Source organism: Brachyistius frenatus, unplaced genomic scaffold (assembly GCF_029030835.1).
Source record: "Brachyistius frenatus isolate BFR_SWC_R1_liver_20210118 unplaced genomic scaffold, ASM2903083v1 Contig_28, whole genome shotgun sequence".
Classification (NCBI taxonomy): Eukaryota; Metazoa; Chordata; class Actinopteri; family Embiotocidae; genus Brachyistius; species Brachyistius frenatus.
In genome coordinates, this window is record NW_027210627.1 from 4,268,848 (window position 1) to 4,287,608 (window position 18,761).

At 40.1% G+C, this 18,761-nt stretch overlaps 1 protein-coding gene across 3 annotated transcripts in view; it reads right to left on the minus strand.

The window, feature by feature from the left end:
• The window catches only part of pard3bb (par-3 family cell polarity regulator beta b), a 198,765-nt gene that overhangs the window by 117,509 nt on the left and 62,495 nt on the right, over window positions 1–18,761 (minus strand). For all 3 annotated transcript variants that reach the window (XM_069698895.1, XM_069698896.1, XM_069698897.1), the window contains exons 8-11: window positions 14,877–15,135; window positions 13,734–13,842; window positions 12,243–12,382; window positions 11,983–12,111 (exon numbers count right to left, since the gene is read on the minus strand). In XM_069698895.1, coding sequence (XP_069554996.1) covers window positions 11,983–12,111; window positions 12,243–12,382; window positions 13,734–13,842; window positions 14,877–15,135 — 637 coding nt within the window. The remainder of the gene's footprint in view (window positions 1–11,982; window positions 12,112–12,242; window positions 12,383–13,733; window positions 13,843–14,876; window positions 15,136–18,761) is intronic.

An 18,761-nucleotide genomic window follows, 5' to 3' on the forward strand; every position in this document is an offset into this window, starting at 1 on the left:
TTGAGAGAAACCATCACAAGGTGCTTTTCAGCTAAATTTCTCCACGACTGAAAAACTGTGATCAGAGTCTAAAAAACAAAAAGGAAAATAGAAAAAAATAAAAATAAAAAGCCATTTAGACTGGGTGCTTTTATATGCCCATCTTTTTCCCCCTCTCAGCTCTGTAATATCAATAAAATGACCTGTGCATTTTCAAGAGGTAATTGGAGAATACAGCAAACACAGAGAGCCAGAGATACGAAAATAGGAAGAGCAGGGACGGCTATAGAGAGCCGATGGTAAGACGGGACAGAAACAAGAACCACAGACTGACTGTATAGATAAAAATGACTATCATAAAGATGGGAGAAAAACACATTATCAAGACAGAGCTGTGGCAGTAATGACTAAGTCTGGGACAGAGTTAGTGGGAGAAACCTTTTAAACAAAGAAAGCGGGTAGATCCTGCCAGATGAAAGTGTGTGTTTGAAGCCTGTGATGGCTCAGTGGGAGAGCCATTGCTGTTGCACCACATAAGGATTATACAGTAGCATCCACATTATCTGATACATGCTGGCAGGTAAACAGAATTTATTAAAGCATACTCTTCCGCTTCCAAACCCACAACAAACTTTGCATATTAGCGAAACTTGCGAAATAATAGCTCAGTCCGCATCTTTCAAAATAATATTTCGTCTTAATCGTAGATGAAGTAAAAAAAAAAAAATTTAAATGTCAGTTGATCAATAATAAAAGCCGACACGAGCAAACTTTACATGAGAAGTGTTATCGAAAATATGATTTAAAAAAAAAAAAAAACCTTGGTAAGGATTTGTTGTCATAAGCTCATGGGAAGTCCTGTACACGTATGCTCGGCATTCATGTGGTTCAATCACTCAAAACAGCTACATGGAGGCCTTAACATTATTTGCTTCTTTCCAAGAAAGGTTGATTTACTTTGTTGTTGTTTTTACGCAGTTTTTACAGTTTGTGGTCATTAATTATCGCTAAAGAGCCCATTAGTTACTTTTAACGTTGTTGTCAGCGTTGAGAAGCAACAGAGGCTAACGATTTTATCAAGCTCACAGGGAGGTCACGTAATGCAGGAAATGCAAAAGCATAATGAGGGAGGGAGGGAGGGAGGGGGGAAGATGTGGCTGTTGGTAACTTAAGGATTTTCTACCGACAAATTATTAAATTTAGAAGAAAAACTCTTTATGACTGTTTACTTAAGACAATTCAGAGGTCGTTAATACCACAACAGGGAGTGTTCATATTGACTCCTCTTGTGAACACAGTAAACACAACACTGTTTGAAAGCAGCGACAGTTTCAAGTGAATCGCGAGAAAATAACTGACTTTTCTCATATCAAGACAAAAACGTATACAAACAAATTCAGATATTATTCATTCTTACTTCATCCAAGTATTGCAAAAACAGTGGAATTTTAGTGAAGTCCATTCTGATCATAATAAACGAAACTACATAGGATGCAGGTGTGTTTATGATGAATAAAGCGGTGTATCTTGATTTTTGCATTTCAATTTCAGTGGTTGCATGTCTGTGTCATTCCACGGCCGTCTATATTTCCACATACATCGCTGTGTGTGTACACGACCATTAATAATACATATTTGTGGTAGAAAGTTCATGCCTGTGTGTATGTGTATGCACTTGGATGAATTCAGTCTGTTAATGTGAGTGTGTGTCTGTGCGCGCGCATTTGTTTGCATGGGTCAGCAGTGTCAGGTTTAGACACTGTTTGTCTGTGTGGATTGTAGGTTTAACAGCGTTAAGCCGACACAAAGTCCTCTACTCTGCAGAAAACTGTTTTCCCTGCTGGAAAAACTCCCCCCATCAGACTGACTGTCCAGACCTGATAGGAAGCTCCCCGACCTTGGAAAGAACTTCAAAACACCCAGAAGAGAAAATGTTAGCTACTTTCTGTGCATAATTACAATGTGAATGTATTAGCCTCTAAAATTCTGTCCGAAGTAATATTCATGATTTGGCAACTTTTTGGTTTTTTTCTGCTACCTCTACATTTTTTATTCATCTGATCCAACTTCTTTTCTTTGTTATTTATGATTTCTTTTCTTACACGCAGCACGGGACAGATCTAATGCCAGAATGAATTTAGAGCCAAGGACGGGTATTGTTGCACTGCAGAAAATTGTGAACCAGCAGTTCTCAGCTTGGGGGTCAGGACCACCCACAGCGCTGGGAGATGTTTTATGGAATCTGACAGAAATATGCAAATGTATGTTAAAAAAAATGTTTTTTTTTTTTTCTAATGGGTGATGAATTTGATTTCTCTGTGAAACAATGGATAAACAGCCTCGGAGCATCGATAATTTACAACATAAACAAACAGCCGGAGAAGAAAGTAAAATAATCATGACTTGATGTCAAACCTGATTGTTCTGTAGGTTTTTACAACCACGTGGATAAACAAAGAACCTCCTTCTATCTAGCAGTTCAACTAAAAGACAAAACTAATTTAAAAAAAAGCCCTTTCTTTTGCATTACCTGAAATTGCTTTAAACACACAGAAGTAGATAAAGGTGAATAAAAAAAAACAATTGATAATTTCTTCTATTACATGTTCATTGCTTTTGTATGCGGTTATATCTGTGTGTAATACTAAATGAATAAACAGTGGTGTGCTTCTATGTGTGTGTTTGTGGCAACAAAAAGGTCTTTGAGTCTTTGCTACATAAACTTGATCAAATCCATTCGGTCACAGAAAAAGCTGTTAGCACAGATGAACCTCCTCATGCTGGTCGTTTAACATTTAAATGGGTTGCCACGATGATGGATCAACGAGAGGACAACGCCATTAAAAAGACAGCTTAGTTGGTGTGTGTGTGTGTGTGTGTGTGTGTGTGTGTGTGTGTGTGTGTGTGTGTGTGTGTGTGTGTGTGTGTGTGTGTGTGTGTGTGTGTGTGTGTGTGTGTGTGTGTGTGTGTGTGTGTTTTATTAAACGGAGCCAGAAAAACATGAGAGCAGGAGAGAATGATGGAAAGACACATTACATGGAAATGAGCGAGAACAGTCAACTACATCACCTATAAAGGACAGATAAACTGTGAGCCAGGGAGAGAGAAATGGATTTAAAAAAATATATATATCAGATAACAAGAGATAAGCATCATAATTTAAGTTATTAGTTTTGTGACGAATATTACATTCTACTCTTCCTCTCTTTTTTTGTGTGAGGACACCTGCTTTCAAGCAACATGGTCTTTTAATGAGAGTAGTTTGCAGATGCCCTTTCACCCAGCCATGCTGAATTTCTGGGCGGGCGGGCGTGTGTGTGTGTGTGTGTGTGTGTGTGTGTGTGTGTGTGTGTGTGTGTGTGTGTGTGTGTGTGTGTGTGTGTGTGTGTGTGTGTGTGTGTGTGTGTGTGTGTGTGTGTGTGTGTGTGTGTGTGTGTGTGTGTGTGTGTGTGTGTGTGTGTGTGGGGTGTAGAAAGCCCCATGCTGTGGGAATGACTGCCCAAGGATCCATTTTGCAAGGCCAAACAATAGTAGCCAACAGTAGCCGCTGTGTTTCGGCATGTGTGATCTTACACACACACACACACACACACACACACACACACACACACACACACACACACACACACACACACACACACACACACACACACACACACACACACACACACACACGGCTGAGGTAAGTACTCCCAGGGACCAAACCTGACATTATGGGCTATGCTTCTGACTTATGGAAATGACTGTCCCATCAGTAACCACTCAGGATGGGCCCCTGTTGTCCAATCCCCAACACCCTATTCTCCTCTAATGGTTGGAGTGAAAGCAGTAGTCAGAGACCCATTGTCCACAATCTTAGTGTGACTAAGGAGCATCTACAACCCTACCGAGACAGAAAGATGATAAAGAGACAACAAATACATAAATAGGAAGTTGTGGGGGTTAACGTGTCTGTGGGGAAAAGGGTGACCAGCATCTGTGTTTCGGGAATGGAAATCTTTGTTTGAGCAAAGGAAATGCCAGACTTCCATGACACATTTACCATAGAGAATAAATCGATAAAATGTCTGTGGGGGGAGATGTATAAGGGATATAGGAACAGTATTGTGTATTCAGACGTATCGATCTCTGCGGTGCTTTGTAGTTCAACGAGCACAGTGCTAATGCTGTCAGTGTGCACTCTCCCCAGGAGTTGTATCTTAAAGGTCTGTACATGCAGAGTAAGACAGCCTGCAGATCTAGGGAAACCACAGTATTGTATGGTGGAGGGTTGGTTTCCCAAGGTTACAAGCGGCCATGGGTCATCACATCGTAGTATGGGCCCATGGTGCTGGCTGGGCAGCCTTCTGTTCATTTGCTGGAGATTGCCATTTGAACACAGAATTTCTTCTTGGCAACAGTTTGTAAAATCAGAGCTGTTGTCTTCTACAATAAAGAGAATCTGTTACATCGAATGTCAGGACGGACTTTAATTATTTGATCGAATGTGACCACCTGGAGAATGGGTGTGGTAACACTGGATTGGTGGGAGCAAAAGCACAAATGTTCGAAGGGGCATCGGTTTAAGCGGCAGAGAGCAGGAGGAGCAAGCGGGTACCGTCTCAAAACAGACCTCCAAAACAAGACAGTATACAAATTGTCATGAAATATTGAAGTGTGATACTGTTTACCAACAGCCTGATTTCTTGACTCTACACCCTCAGCTTTATAAATGTTGCGACTCTAAACAATCTATTTCGCTGCTACTCCTCGAGATGTAGGTGTCTACAGTATTTCACTCACATTTGCCACTATAAATTGATATGTGCGAGCTGGAAAAATCATTTCCGAACACAGTTTACAAGTTAAAATAGCAACCTACAATTATCTTGTGTTAAAAACATAACACATCAGCCAAATAGGAGACACCTGAGATTATTGAACATGAGCGCAATGTAAAAATATCTTGTTAAAAACGACCTTTTATTACTTGCAGGCAAAGACAGCCTTTCCTGGCAAAAACAAAAGCCTCCCATTAATTCAATGATGGAAAGCTTTTTGGCTGGACCACAACAGCAGGCCGGTCCTATGATGGTCTTTTACTGACTGAGAGATGAAGTTACACCATTGGTCAACAGAAAGCTGCAACTTCCTGTATCCCGTGCTAAGCTAAGCAAGCCAACTTCAAAGTTCATTAGCAATACTCGTGTATCCTTCTTACAAGATCGTCCGGGCTGATCCCAGTTGATATAGGTAAAAAGGCACTAGTCAATCAGAGAGACAGACAACCAGTCGTGCTCACATGCACACATAGAGTCACAACTTTGAATTGGAACACTGTTAATAAACACACAGGGAAATTAAGCAAACTCAACCTAGAAATGTCCTCGCCTACCAGCAGGTTGGTTTCTAAGCCCCTTCATTGATGCGACGGGACCAACCGCAGCATCACTGTGCCTGGTTTTGTTGACCAGAGTGGAAGCACCGTCTTACAATACCCCTGTTGATCCCCAGTTGCTTCTACCTACAACTGACATGTATGAGCATGTGAGACACTCGTGTGCGGAGGGCTGTAAGACACAGCGCTGGCGTCAGATGACAGGATGATGAAGGCGCTGATAACCCTTCAATAAACCGCAGAGATGTGAAACAGAGAGTCAGAGAGGGAGAGAAGAGAGACGCGATACCCTTCTCAGCTGCTCTCCACTGGGATGATGGAAGCTCCTGCAGAGACACCAAGCTGCCAAGGAGTTTGTGCGTGTGTGCGTGTGCGTGTGTGTGTGTGTGTGTGTGTGTGTGTGTGCGTGTGTGTGTGTACACAGGTCTCTGAGGGTGTAACAGATGGGAGATCTACTGTAGTGACTCTGTGAGGTCACATTGGTGACGATATGAGTGAGATGTAACATGCGCAAGCGCGCACACACACACACACACACACACACACACACACACACACACACACACACACACACACACACACACACACACACACACACACACAGAAAGACAACAGACTGCAAAGGCGAGCGCCGACGCACACAGTGGCTGCAGTGGTGATGGATGGGGGATTATCTGAATGAAGAAACTGTTCAATAAAGTTGTTTTGTTTTGTTTTGAATGTGCCCTGTCACCAGCTGCTAACTGTTTACTAATTTGATAATGTCAGTGTGTGTGTGTGTGTGTCAGGAGCATCTGGCACAAAAAAAACAAAACAGGAAAAGGACAGGCAGAAGATCATCTCGCAGCTTAACAGATAGTGGATGCCAAAAGCAAAGTACACAAAAAGCCTGATGGAATCACATTCAAAGCTTTCATTCAGTTTTGCATATTAGGAGCCAAAGTGTGTTTGTGAATGGTTTAAATTTTTATTCTCTACAGTGTGGCTGTGACATTTTTTTGTTGTTGTTGTTTTAATGCTTTTGTGTTTAAGGCGAGCTAAATTAATTTAAATCGCATTACACCTGATTCTGCTTCCATCTATTCCAGTATTTACCAATTCACAAGTCAAGTTTTTTTTCACTAGAAATCGCACTTCACTAAAAAAAGACATCACTTTACTTGGATGTTTGATCATTGCTATGCTGACTGACTTACACTTGAAAGCTCTTTTAAAAAGAATGTGTTGAAATGGAAAAGTTTCTCTATACCTTGAATCTTAGTTTAATGTTTAATTTAATACGAGTATACTTTTAGGACATCACAACTAGTTGGGAAGCCAGTTGTAGTTCAGTATGCAACTTGAGTGAGTGGTAATCAGTGTGCAACCAATAAAGAAAAGACTTTTCATTGAAGTTTCCAGCAGTTAAAAGTCAGAAAAAAATGGCATATTCAGAGATTATAGGTTCTATTGATAGAAGAGAACAAGTGAGTGTGCCTCTGATAATCTATAAGTAGTTTAATGAACATTTTGGTGGAAAAGCCACATCAGACAAATTATTATTTAAAACGCACACACTGATATGTCTTAAAACATGTGTGCTTAAACATCAACTTTACTTCTCGAAAATAATTTGTCAGAACTCATAATTAGGTTGTAAAAGTCAGTTTGGGCTAATTTATTCTCACTGAAAAGTTTTTAGAGCCCCTTAGCAGACTGGCATATAAGAAAGGGTAAACAAGGAAGTTTTCGGTGACACGCAAGAAAAAATAAACTGTATGGAAGAACAAAAGGATGGGAGGAAGGGGGAGAAAAGGAGGTGTGAAATGTCTGGAAGTAGAAAAGAGCATCTTTGTCTCAAACATTAGTTTCAAGACACTCGCCAACACAGCAGGCGTATGCTTGTTCGTGTGCGAAGAAAATTAGTGAAAAAAATGTTGTTTTATGTTGCATGTGTGTGTGTGTGTGTGTGTGTGTGTGTGTGTGTGTGTGTGTGTGTGTGTGTGTGTGTGTGTGTGTGTGTGTGCGCGCACACAAAATGCCTTTAAGAGAGCCAACACAGCAGGATACATCTTTGCTACATTGTGGAATGTGTATGAATATGATTGTATGTCACAGAAAAGTGACTTTGAGTAAGAGTATGTGTGTGTAGAGGTGGTGTAATGTCTTTGTTCAACAGCGAGCACACACATAAGCAGACAACACCAGATGGTGGGCTAAAATGAGACAACGGAAGAGGGGGAGGAGGAGATAGACAAGATCCTTCCATCATTTCATCATCATCCTTCTTTCATTTCCTCTCCGTAAGCAAAACCAAACTGCCATAAACCATAAAAGAGCCATTTCAATCTTTCAAAAATTGTCGGAACTGTATCAAACAACAATAAATGCTGTTCGCCATCCGTATCAAACTTCTGCTTTTGGAGATGGTACAAAGTCGTTCATTAGCAGCTAATAAACATCTTTAATATTATTACCAAATGATGGGAGATGTAGGTGTTAAGTGTTGTCCTTGGTAAACAGTGATCAAAAGACAGACTTCACAAATACACTATAAATTATGAATGGGAAAAAGTAGGTTTTGTTTATGACAAGCAGTCAGGAGCCATCAGACATAAGTGAAATCTCTTGATAAGCATATAAGCATTCTGGTTTCAAAATTATAATTTTAAACCTTTATATTGCTCATTTTAATTATTTGAAACAGACCAAAGCCATCAAAAAGTTAAATCTGTCACAGACATTTCAAAACAAAACATATGCAATTGAGGCAAAGTCGCAGAAACAGAACTCCAAAGCTGCGATGTGGACCGGCACCAAATCTGAGGCTGAGTCTGCTCATGGCCGTCCTCCTCATTAGGGACACGTCGAACAAAACTGTGAAAGTTAAGTGGAAGTTCGTATGAAAACTGTTTGTATGAAACAACAATCCAGCAAAGCCCAGAAAACATGTTGCCGAGGTGTGATAATACTATTAGGCTTACGTTTGATTTTGATGTGTTAAAATACAAACGTGGTGTGAAATTCATTTCTTCAATGTGACACCAAAAAAACATTAAAAGCCAATCAATGCTTCGAAACAGAAGAGCACATCTTGTAAACATGGCTGCTGGTAAGTTGCCATTCTTTGTTACAAAAGTTGTTGATGTTCCCATGCTCTGATGCATTTCTTTAAATTAGTTTTTAACAATTTTGACTCAGTTTTAATAATAAACTGATTACATTTTTAATAAGCTTTCAGTTTCTTTTCTGCCGATGAGTTTCGGACCTCTTTTTGCTACTTTCGCCTCCAACTCCGCTCGAGTCTGGCTCCACCGTCCTGTTGCTCACAGCTTCAGTCTTTGCTGTGATTATTGCTAGCATGACGATTCGCTGAGTTACTCTGAAGGGAGGACCGATCAGCAAACGGTGGGCGTGGCAAAGTAAAATGACATTGAAGTCAAGCGCTTGTTTCAAAATGTAGTTCCAACAATGATGGTGGTGGTGGTAGAGCTAAAAGACAGGAGACAAACAGTTGTAGCAATCAAGCAGCAACTAACCGTGACGTCACCAATTGTTTTTTTTGAACTGCCAGTCGGAAGGCTCGACTTTGGTCGTCGCCATCTTTTTTGGGGGATTCCAGAGCTGAATATGTTTGGACGAGCTGGGGAGGAGAGGAGCGAGCAGTGCATGTGACACTATCTGATTAGGAAACGTAGGATACTATGCCCCGCCCACCTAGAGCAGAAACCTGACTGCACCATGCCCTCAAATGTACCAGTGATTGACGCTTGATCTCTTGATAGTTATAGTTATGGTACTATTTTAGGAGGGGTCACCAGAAAACTGATCAGAAGGAGCAACTTCAGAGAATGAAACCATATTGACTTGTAAAAAGATTTAATTGACTTTTTATTTCATGAGAGAAGTTAAATGAGAGTCTATGGAGCACGAAACTTTTTTGAGCAAACTCCTACTGGCCATCGGTGGTACTGCACTTTAGGGCACTTTTCAGACCTGTCAGTAAATGCAATGGGTATTTGAGATGCAATCTTGATGATGATGCTTTATGATGTTTTCATGAATTAACTTTCCATTAAGGCAATAGTTCTATGTTCTGTTTTGTTGATAAGTGTGTTACTATTACAGTACCTGCATATCTTAAATAATCAAAAGAACTAAAGGCCGATACTATCAATTTCAAATGTTTCTTTTTTTTTTTTTTTTTTTTTTTTGAACAAAAGGAATCTGCCTTTGAGGCTGATCTAAGCACTGAGCATTCAAACAAACAGATCATTCAATAACCACACAAAATACACTTTAGTGCTCACAAACCCACACACACTGCGTACATATCCATCAACACATGCAGTGACACACAAACACCAGCAGTGCCCTTGAATCCCAGGGTGGTTTAAGCAGCCCTACAAATAGACAGAGAGAACAATACTTTACCTATGGGAGACATTGTGGTGCGTAGTTTTTAATGCAGAAGGACATTACTCATATTTATTTTATAACTGAGCATGTGTTGGACCAATGGGGATTTTCTGAGTTTCCTGACCAGCTGAGTGATGTTTCGTGTTTAGTATCAATGTGGTTCAATTGAATGGGGAGAGGCTCAAAGTTAAAATCTTGTAGTTGGACAAAACAACTATGGACAAAAATTGAATTTTAAATTAATTCCATAAACTGGCCAACTAATATTTCCATCTTTTGATTGTAAACTGTCCAGAAAGACATGTTATAACATGATTACTTAATCTGCACAAGTGATATAACTGGCTATATGCAAATTATTTGGTAACCACGGCAACATATATGCATGTCAGCACAATCAGATCAATCAGCGACTCAAAGGCAGTTCACACTGCGTTCTCCTGTGCTTGTTTTCTACTCATTGGACTTTGGTAGTTCATCATGTCCATTACTAGTGTAGTAGAGAGATTTGTTTTCTTCAGTCTGGACAAAATGAAGCACAACACAAGGTTAAACGTGCTCTGAAAATACTTTGGTTACTTCAGTTGAATGATAGACTGTTTTTAAAAGATAGACTGTTTACATCAACAATCAGTGTGGGAGCTATACAACAGTGTGATTCTCTCTGTCTTGAATTGGCTACCAAGGATGCTTTCTGGCATAGCTTGCAGTGAAACAGCAGGGAGGCGGCTGCGGCTCAGACACTAGAGCGAGCGACTTATCGCGGGGTTGGCGGTTCACTCCCAAGTCTACATGCCAAACTGTCCTTGGACAAGACACTGAACCTCAAATTGCTCCCAATGGCAGATGAGCACCTCGCAAGACAGCTCTGTTGCCATTGGTGTGTGACTGCGTGTGAATAGGAGGTAAAAATCGCAAAGCGCTTTGAAGACTACAAAGGTAAAAAGGCGCTATGTAAGTGCAGGCCATTTACTATTTACGGTGTTATTGGGAGAACTGAGGTGGTGAAGAGATTTTGAGTGGACACATGATGACAAGTGCAATTATTCAGCAACACAAGTCCCTCACAAAGGAGACTGCCACGGAGTTCAGACATGCGTACATGGTCAAAGTCTGGTCTACATAAAACACTCAAAAATGATCTTGAACACACAACACACTTTAACACATTGCCCATGTTCCTGTCTGCAGAAGCAGAGTTTCCTATGGGGCTCAGGGTCGCATGCACATGTCTGGACATGGAACTTCTTGGCAAGCGTTGAGGAAACATCAGTCGATAGGAGCGGAAAGAGACACAGAGGGAAAAGGCCCACAAAAAGCAGCATCAAAGGAGATTAAGATAGAGTGAGAGATGGGAAAAAGACCCGAACGTGAATGATGGGTGGAGTGGAGACAAAAGCAAAGTACGCAAAATAAAAAATGGCTTAAAATATTTAAAGAATTAAAAACCTCTTATTTGTACTAGCTTGGATGTGTGTGCAGCAAAACAAGTGACACCTAAAGGTTGTAGAGAAAAGTGACAGTTATCACCAATTGAGGTAATAGACATGGTAGACATGATGAAAAATTACCTTCGAGAACAAAGAATGGCTTAAGAGATATGGGTGTACAACACAATTAATAAAGGAGCACATGAAAAGAAGCAATTATGAAAGTAAATTAGTCATTACGTTGAAGAGAAATCATCCAAAGAAACTGAGGAAATAATGAACAGTTTAGAAAAAACGAACGATAAAACGATAGTTATAATAATCATCCACGCATGCACAATAGTCGATCATGCAAAGTAAGTACGGAAAAATAGAACAAGGGTGAATTAAAGAGGTGTTTATTAATAAAAACAGAAGTGAAAATCAGCATTAACGGCGCGGAAGGCGAAGACTGGCACAAAACATAATTTTTATAGTATAAAGCTTCACAATGGGCTCGTTTGATTCAATCACAATGGCATTGTTCAGAACACTCTAATTACAAGATTGCTTTGTCAAGTTAAAAAAAAGAGAATATCATTGGACAGGGAAGTGTACCATCCTTTATGTCATTCAGAAAAGTGTAAATGTCTACAAAAAGAAGTTGCTGAGCTGCACATCATCTAGGCAAGTCTGATGATTGGACCAAAAACTTCAAAATTAGAGTTGAAATTTGAAAATAAAGCAAATGAATAAGATAACCAGGTGCCGAGCCTCCAAAAAAAACAAAAATGTAAACTCTTGTGACTAAGTTCTTACCATCTCTCTGGGCAGGAACATGTCTTCCTGCCGTAGGACCACAAGACAAACACTCTCCCCCTGCCGGGTGCTGCGTAGCATCGACACCAACTCTTCTTGGCCCACACCCGTGATATCCACACCATTTACCTACACACACAAAATCAAGTCAAAACACCATCATTATCAAATGTAATTATTTCATCTTTCCTATACAGTTAACCTTCAGAACAGCTGGGTTTGATTTGAAATGATTCTAATAACAGACAGCTGTCCTGTACCTCCAGTATGCGGTCTCCAGACTGCAGGCGTCCGTCTTTGACAGCAGCTCCACGTGGGAGAATGTTTTTGACCAGAATAGGACCGGGACCGTGGACTGAAGAATCTCTGGTTACAACAGTAAACCCAAGACCCTCTGAACCTAAGCACACACACACAGAAATACACACACACAAAAAAGAAGTGTGACTAGAGAGCTGAATTACAAGCAAAAACCTAGACACAAATATCTTGTATAGCTGTTTACTTCCTGCCTCTATATTTGTTTACCGCAGGCTTTGAGTGTAAAAAAAAAGCCGTATATCCATCCATCCTCCCACACACACACACACACACACACACACACACACACACACACACACACACACACACACACACACACACACACACACACACACACACACACACACACACACACACACCCCTTAAACTATTCTTGAGTACTTCAACACAGTGTTGTTGACTCAGCTCCTGACAACATACTATAAGTGTAAGAATTTTTAGCCTGAGGAGATTGTGAGTGTGTGTCACTTTTTAAACCCTTTAGCTGTAGCTGTGGCTACAGTATCTGCAGGTGTGAAGGTTTTTCAAAATGGGTTCAGGTGTGGGGCAGAGAGCAGGAAAAGAAAATGAGGCCGAGACAAGGAAAGGGTAAAAGAGGAACGAGAGTCACATGGTGGAAACAGAGGGGGAATGTACTGGAAAGGAAGGTGATGAAGATTAAAGCAGTAATCAGTGAGAAACACGCGCACACATGCACACAAACATGCACGAGGGCTCTCATAGACACACATGCGTGTACAAAAGTGGCCAGACGCAGACGGAGGGGCTGGTTGTGTGTTTTATAGACCTCATTAAGTCCGGTCTCTTTAGCAGAGCCAAGTCAGCAGTTTGGTCCAGTATGAATTCATATCAGCAGAAATGAACAGATCAATAAAGACCTAATAGACCCTGAAGAGAGGGAATCAGGAAGATGAAGAGAGGAAGGGTTAGAGGAAGGAGGCTCAGCTGGAGAATACAGAGGAAGCTTGACAGAAAAAAGCACAACTCTGGGCAAACAGCAAGAGAAATAACGCAGGCCATTTGTAAACATTAAGAAACACAGAGGGTTAATAATGCACATTCAGATAATGGAAGAATAAGGAAGAAACAAACTTTTTTTGTTTTTACCTGAATATATAAAACTGACAAAGAACAAACGCCATGACCATTTTCTGTATGATCATTAAGGGCAGGGTATTTTTTTTGCCATCCTGTGGGCAATCTGAATGGTCACTATTTTCACAAATAAACACATGAAGATAGGTGAACTTAAAATATACTTAATTCAAATAAAAAGTAATAAGAAAAATGTGAAACTGCATTAAAAGATCAAGTATGAATGAGGTGTAAGTGTGAATATTTAACCTTAACAGACAAATGCTGATCTGAGCGCACTCTAGAAAGAAGCTTGAGTCTGTGCAGTCTGAGTCAGCCTCCGTTCTGTTGCCCACCTTTCTTTAAGTCGATCCTCAGTCTTCGTCCCCCTCTCTTAATGGACACCAAATTGCTGAGGGCGGGGCTTTTCATCAGGAGGGGGCTTTCACTCCTCCCCTTGGTGGTCTATTTGGAGAACATACAGTATTCAAGTCATTTGTACAGAACTATAATGCATCAAAAAGTATAAGAAAAGATATCAACAGAAATGTTTGTATTTAAATACCACATTTACATATGTGAATTGCACTGATTTCTTATATTCTGCATGTATCACTCCACAAACCCTCGAATTACTCGCTGAGCTCTTTTGGTGATATGACATACAAACAATAGAAGTGATATTTATTATTTTAAGTGTTTGTGAAAACAAATTAACAAGTATATTACACATGTGTGGAGATTTAAGATAACATCAAAACCAATTGAAAAACTGAACTAACCAACTAATCACACACTTTTTTTTTTTTTTTTTTTTTAAATGAAAATAAAGCACCACATAAGATCCATGATGTGTACCATATCTTGGAAGTCATGTATTTATATGTGTACAACAACCACAAAGACAAATATGTGTAGCCCTGAAAAATTAAACATATGAAACATATCTGCATTACAGTGACAGAAAAACATATTTCTATTAAAATAAGATAATCAGCAGTTGCTAAGTAACTGTTGCCTCCATGCCAGCTGTTTTTGGAATGTCAGCCATGTCACCATGGTTATGTTGACAACACAGTTACATGTGTTTGTGTTTTATGAACCTTGATTGCTTCATGAAAAAGGTGGGAACCAGCAAAGAAAATGTGAGATTGAGCTTGTTTCTATAAACTGAGCGTAAACTCAATTATTCTGAAGTCATAAAACAAACACACAATTAAAATCAATTTGTGCAGAGTTTGGAAACACTTAAGGTAAAGGCCATGGGAAATATATTGGCTGCAAAAGCCAATACAGCGGTGGATATATTGTGTTTTAAGTGTTTTTATAGGAACATATTTTTTAGATCCATGTTGTCATTAAAACATTGACTTATAGTTCCTTCACCCCACTTTATACTGTATGCAAGTGAAATAAGAAAAACTGTTTTAAAAAGTTCATAAAAGTCAAGATGTCTCTGAGTCCAAAGCGAGCTTTAGACGTGGAGCGGACCAACTTACACTGACAGCGGCTTCATGAGTGGCAGTGTCCTCTGCCAGTCGTGTGGTTGGATTCTCGGAGGGCTTAAACACAGGTTTGGCTTTGACAGGTGGAGGTGGCTCTTTGGTTTTGGTGATTCGCGGGCTGTTGTTGGGACCGGTGCTGTTGCCAAACAGCTGACCAATCAGACTCTTCTCATAGCGTTCTCTGTTGGAGGAGGGCACGACTTCCAAACGGACGACCCGGGAACGCATTGCATGACGAAACACGTCCTGGGCTCTAGAGAGACAAGAGGAAGAGGGATGATGAGGAAGAGAGGCAAAGAAAGGTGAGTAATTGATGCAGAGAAAGAAAAAAAATAGAGAAAAGGTTAAGTTCAAAAAGTATAGAGTTATTTTATACATATTGTGTACTACATGCAGGCACACATTTACCATTAAAACTAATCATGTCATTAATCACACCTACATACAGTGTAGTAATCAATCTCTGACATAAAAAAAACGAATTATAAATGGATATATAACTCAATGAGAAAAATAAAAGGATATAGGGTTGAAATTCGATAGCTGATTTTGAAAAAGTGTAACACAGTGGCATATCTTCGGTTCATTTATCTTATACTGAACTGATTTTAAGCAACTGTCATTTCCAAGACTGACGAGTATCACTGATAACAATTGCTTTTTTTTAACCCTAAGGTGATGTCTTAAAATGTGACCGCAAACGAGTTGTCCACAGTTAAACCCGTATGAATCAACAAAAATACAAAGGAATTTATGTTTATGAAACAAATGTGTAAGACTGAGATGTATGTCGTGGTTATTTGTTAAATGTAGATTTATTTAAACTGAATTATACTGTACACCATTCTATCTGTTTCTATTTATTGATAGTCAGTGGATATTTCTGGTGGCCGTTTTAATTTCCCCTGAACTCAAGACGAGACAGGAAAGAACACACAGAACTGTGACACCTCTACAGAAGGCCATTATAATCTCATGCTCTGTAAAAAAAGATAATTTGGTGTAGGAATTAGTTCATATCAGATCACGCTAAGTTAGTTAGAGGGACCATTGTGTCAGGAGTGATTGGTAGACACCATTATTCACCTCCAATAATCGACAGAGCAAATCCAGTTTATTTAAATTATATTGGATTACACGCCTATTGTTTCCTGCCTAGATTATTATTACATGAATAATGATTGTAACTATTTGTAACTGGAGACGATGTTTAGAAAGCCATGTGTGAAATATCAACATATTTTAATGGATGAAATATGGAGTAATAATACTTTAAAATTGCACATTAATATAAGTGATATTCATGGCTTTAAAATGAGGTCACGGTGAAGTTTCCATTTCAAACAGTCAGTTTGACTGTGAATTTGGATTAATGTAAATGTACTGGCACTTTATAAGGAACACCTGTTTATTAATGCAAGTATCCATTCAGCGAATCTTTTCAATCCAGTCAATGATGTCAGGAGCTTCAGTTCATGTTCACATCAGTATGTGAACAACATGATCTCATTGATTTTGACCGTGATTGTTGCTGCCAGACAGGCTGGTCTGAATGTTTCTGAGACTAATGACCTCCTGGGATTTCTACGCACAACAGAATGAGCGAGAAAAACTAAAAAAACATCCAGTGAGCAAAAGCTATGTGGACAGAAATGTCTTGGTGATGGGCGAGGTCGGAGGAGAGTAGCCAGACTGCTTTGAGCTGTCAGAAAAGCTATGTTAACTCAGATGTCCAGGGCAGATAAGCATCTCAGGCTGCACAAAACATTGAACCTTGAGGTGGCTGGGCTACAACCGCATAAAACCTCATCAGGTTTCACTTATGTCAGCTAAGAGCAGAAATCCGAGGCTGTAATGGGCTCAGTCTCACCAGAACTGGACAGCTGAAGGCTGGAAATACGCGGCCTGGTCTGATGAATCTAAATTTCTGCTGAGGCGTGCAGATAGCAAGATCAAAACTTGGCACCAACAGCATGAATCCACAGACACAACCTGCCGACAGTTCAGTCTGGTGGTGGTGTTGGTGGTGTAGTCGTGTGGGGAATGTTTTCTTGGTACATTTTGGGCCCCCCCCAATGCCTTAATGCTAAACAGTCTAGATGCATATTGTTGCTGACCATGTGCATTTTTTACGGCCACAATCTAACGTCTAATTTGCACGATGTCACCAAGCTAAAGTCGTCTCAAACAGGTTTCGTAAAGATTTTGCAAAGTTCAGATGACTTCAGTGGTCTCCCCAGTCACCAGATCTGAATCCAATAGAACATTTTTGGGATGTGGTCAAACAGGGGAAACGCAGCATGAATGTGCAGCTGACTAAACTGTAGAAATGATGTGATGCAATCATGTCAACATCAGCCAGAATCTCAATGGAATGTTTCCAGAATCAGGTGGAATCCATGACACCAAGAACTGAGGCTCTTTTTGAGAAGAAAGAGCAGCAGGAGGCCATGCACTGTATTAGTAGGGTGTTCCTTATAAAGCACTGGATGAGAGTCTTACTTGCAGGTTCATTTGCAAACGTGATACTGTATGTTGTGTATGTTAGACGTGGAGGTAAGAGAAGCACTTTCATAATTTAAAACACCAAACTCCCGTGTGAGGCAAACAATTCAATCATGTGTAAGAATGACGAATGAGAGCACAAACGACCATTTTGTGCATGTAGAGTATAACAAATGTTACCCCTCATGCCTGTCAGCCTTCATAGAGTAGTGAAGGACCCATTAAAGTTATTCTGAATATAAATCCCAGGGCCAACATGTGTGAAGGATGCACTAAGCAGGAATAGTATCTGTGAATGTGTGTGGATGGGTGGTCAACTCTTCTTCATTCCTTTCAGACAGGATCTGCATAATGAAACCGGTCCACACAGTAGGCAGTCTGGGCAAGTGTTAGTGTCGCACCTTGCAGAATAATCGCACTTGGTGATTTTCATTGTATTAAGAACACAATACAGTACAATGAAACTAGATATGAAAGCTCTGTCTGTGTGTGTGTGTGTGTGTGTGCGTGCGTGCGTGCGTTTATTGGGACCATTGTGGACAGATGATATCATTATTGAACAACGTGTGCAGTCACATTTGTGTTAAAAACAATATTCTAATCGAGCGGGCTTCGTCAATGCAGCTGCCAAGCCGGGACAATGGCAGCGTGTAATGCCGTGTGTGTCTGTGTGTGGACATGGCATTCACGTAGATCAATGGACTTTCAGTGGCCTACTTACACATATTTCACTGGATCGAGCCTCATATCACACTACACCTGCCACGATGCAACAATACTGGCAGCAGTGTTTGTGTCCGTGTTAAGAAGTGGCCTGGATATACCGTATCTAATGTAAGATTAAAGAAAAGTTGTATTCCTATTCAAATGTGTCTTCTTTTGTATACTTGTATAAAGATATGTTTAAAACTGAATGTGTAAGTGTAAAAAAAAAACCAGCCTGTGTGTGTAAACTGGTGTGTGTGGGTGTGTGTGTGTGTGTGTGTGTGTGTGTGTGTGTGTGTGTGTGTGTGTGTGTGTGTGTGTGTGTGTGTGTGTGTGTGTGTGTGTAAGAGTGCACACGGGACTATACACCTGTCTTTGAACAATAGGTGGAAACCCCTCCGTTGATAATCCATTTACCTACAGTACAGCATAAAATACCTCACATATAATCGTATTACCACACTGACCGCTGGACAAGGACTGTTGTGTGGACGATATGGACACGGTGCTTTGTTGTAATCATTACAACATCCACATCAGTACTTGTAATCTGCAGGAATTGTTTTTTTACAGGTGTGTCTTTTGTCATTTTAATGCTCGCTAATCTAGTTACAAACTCACATTAATGGACTTCTATACAGGTGTTTCCTTGGGACAGTAATAAAACTC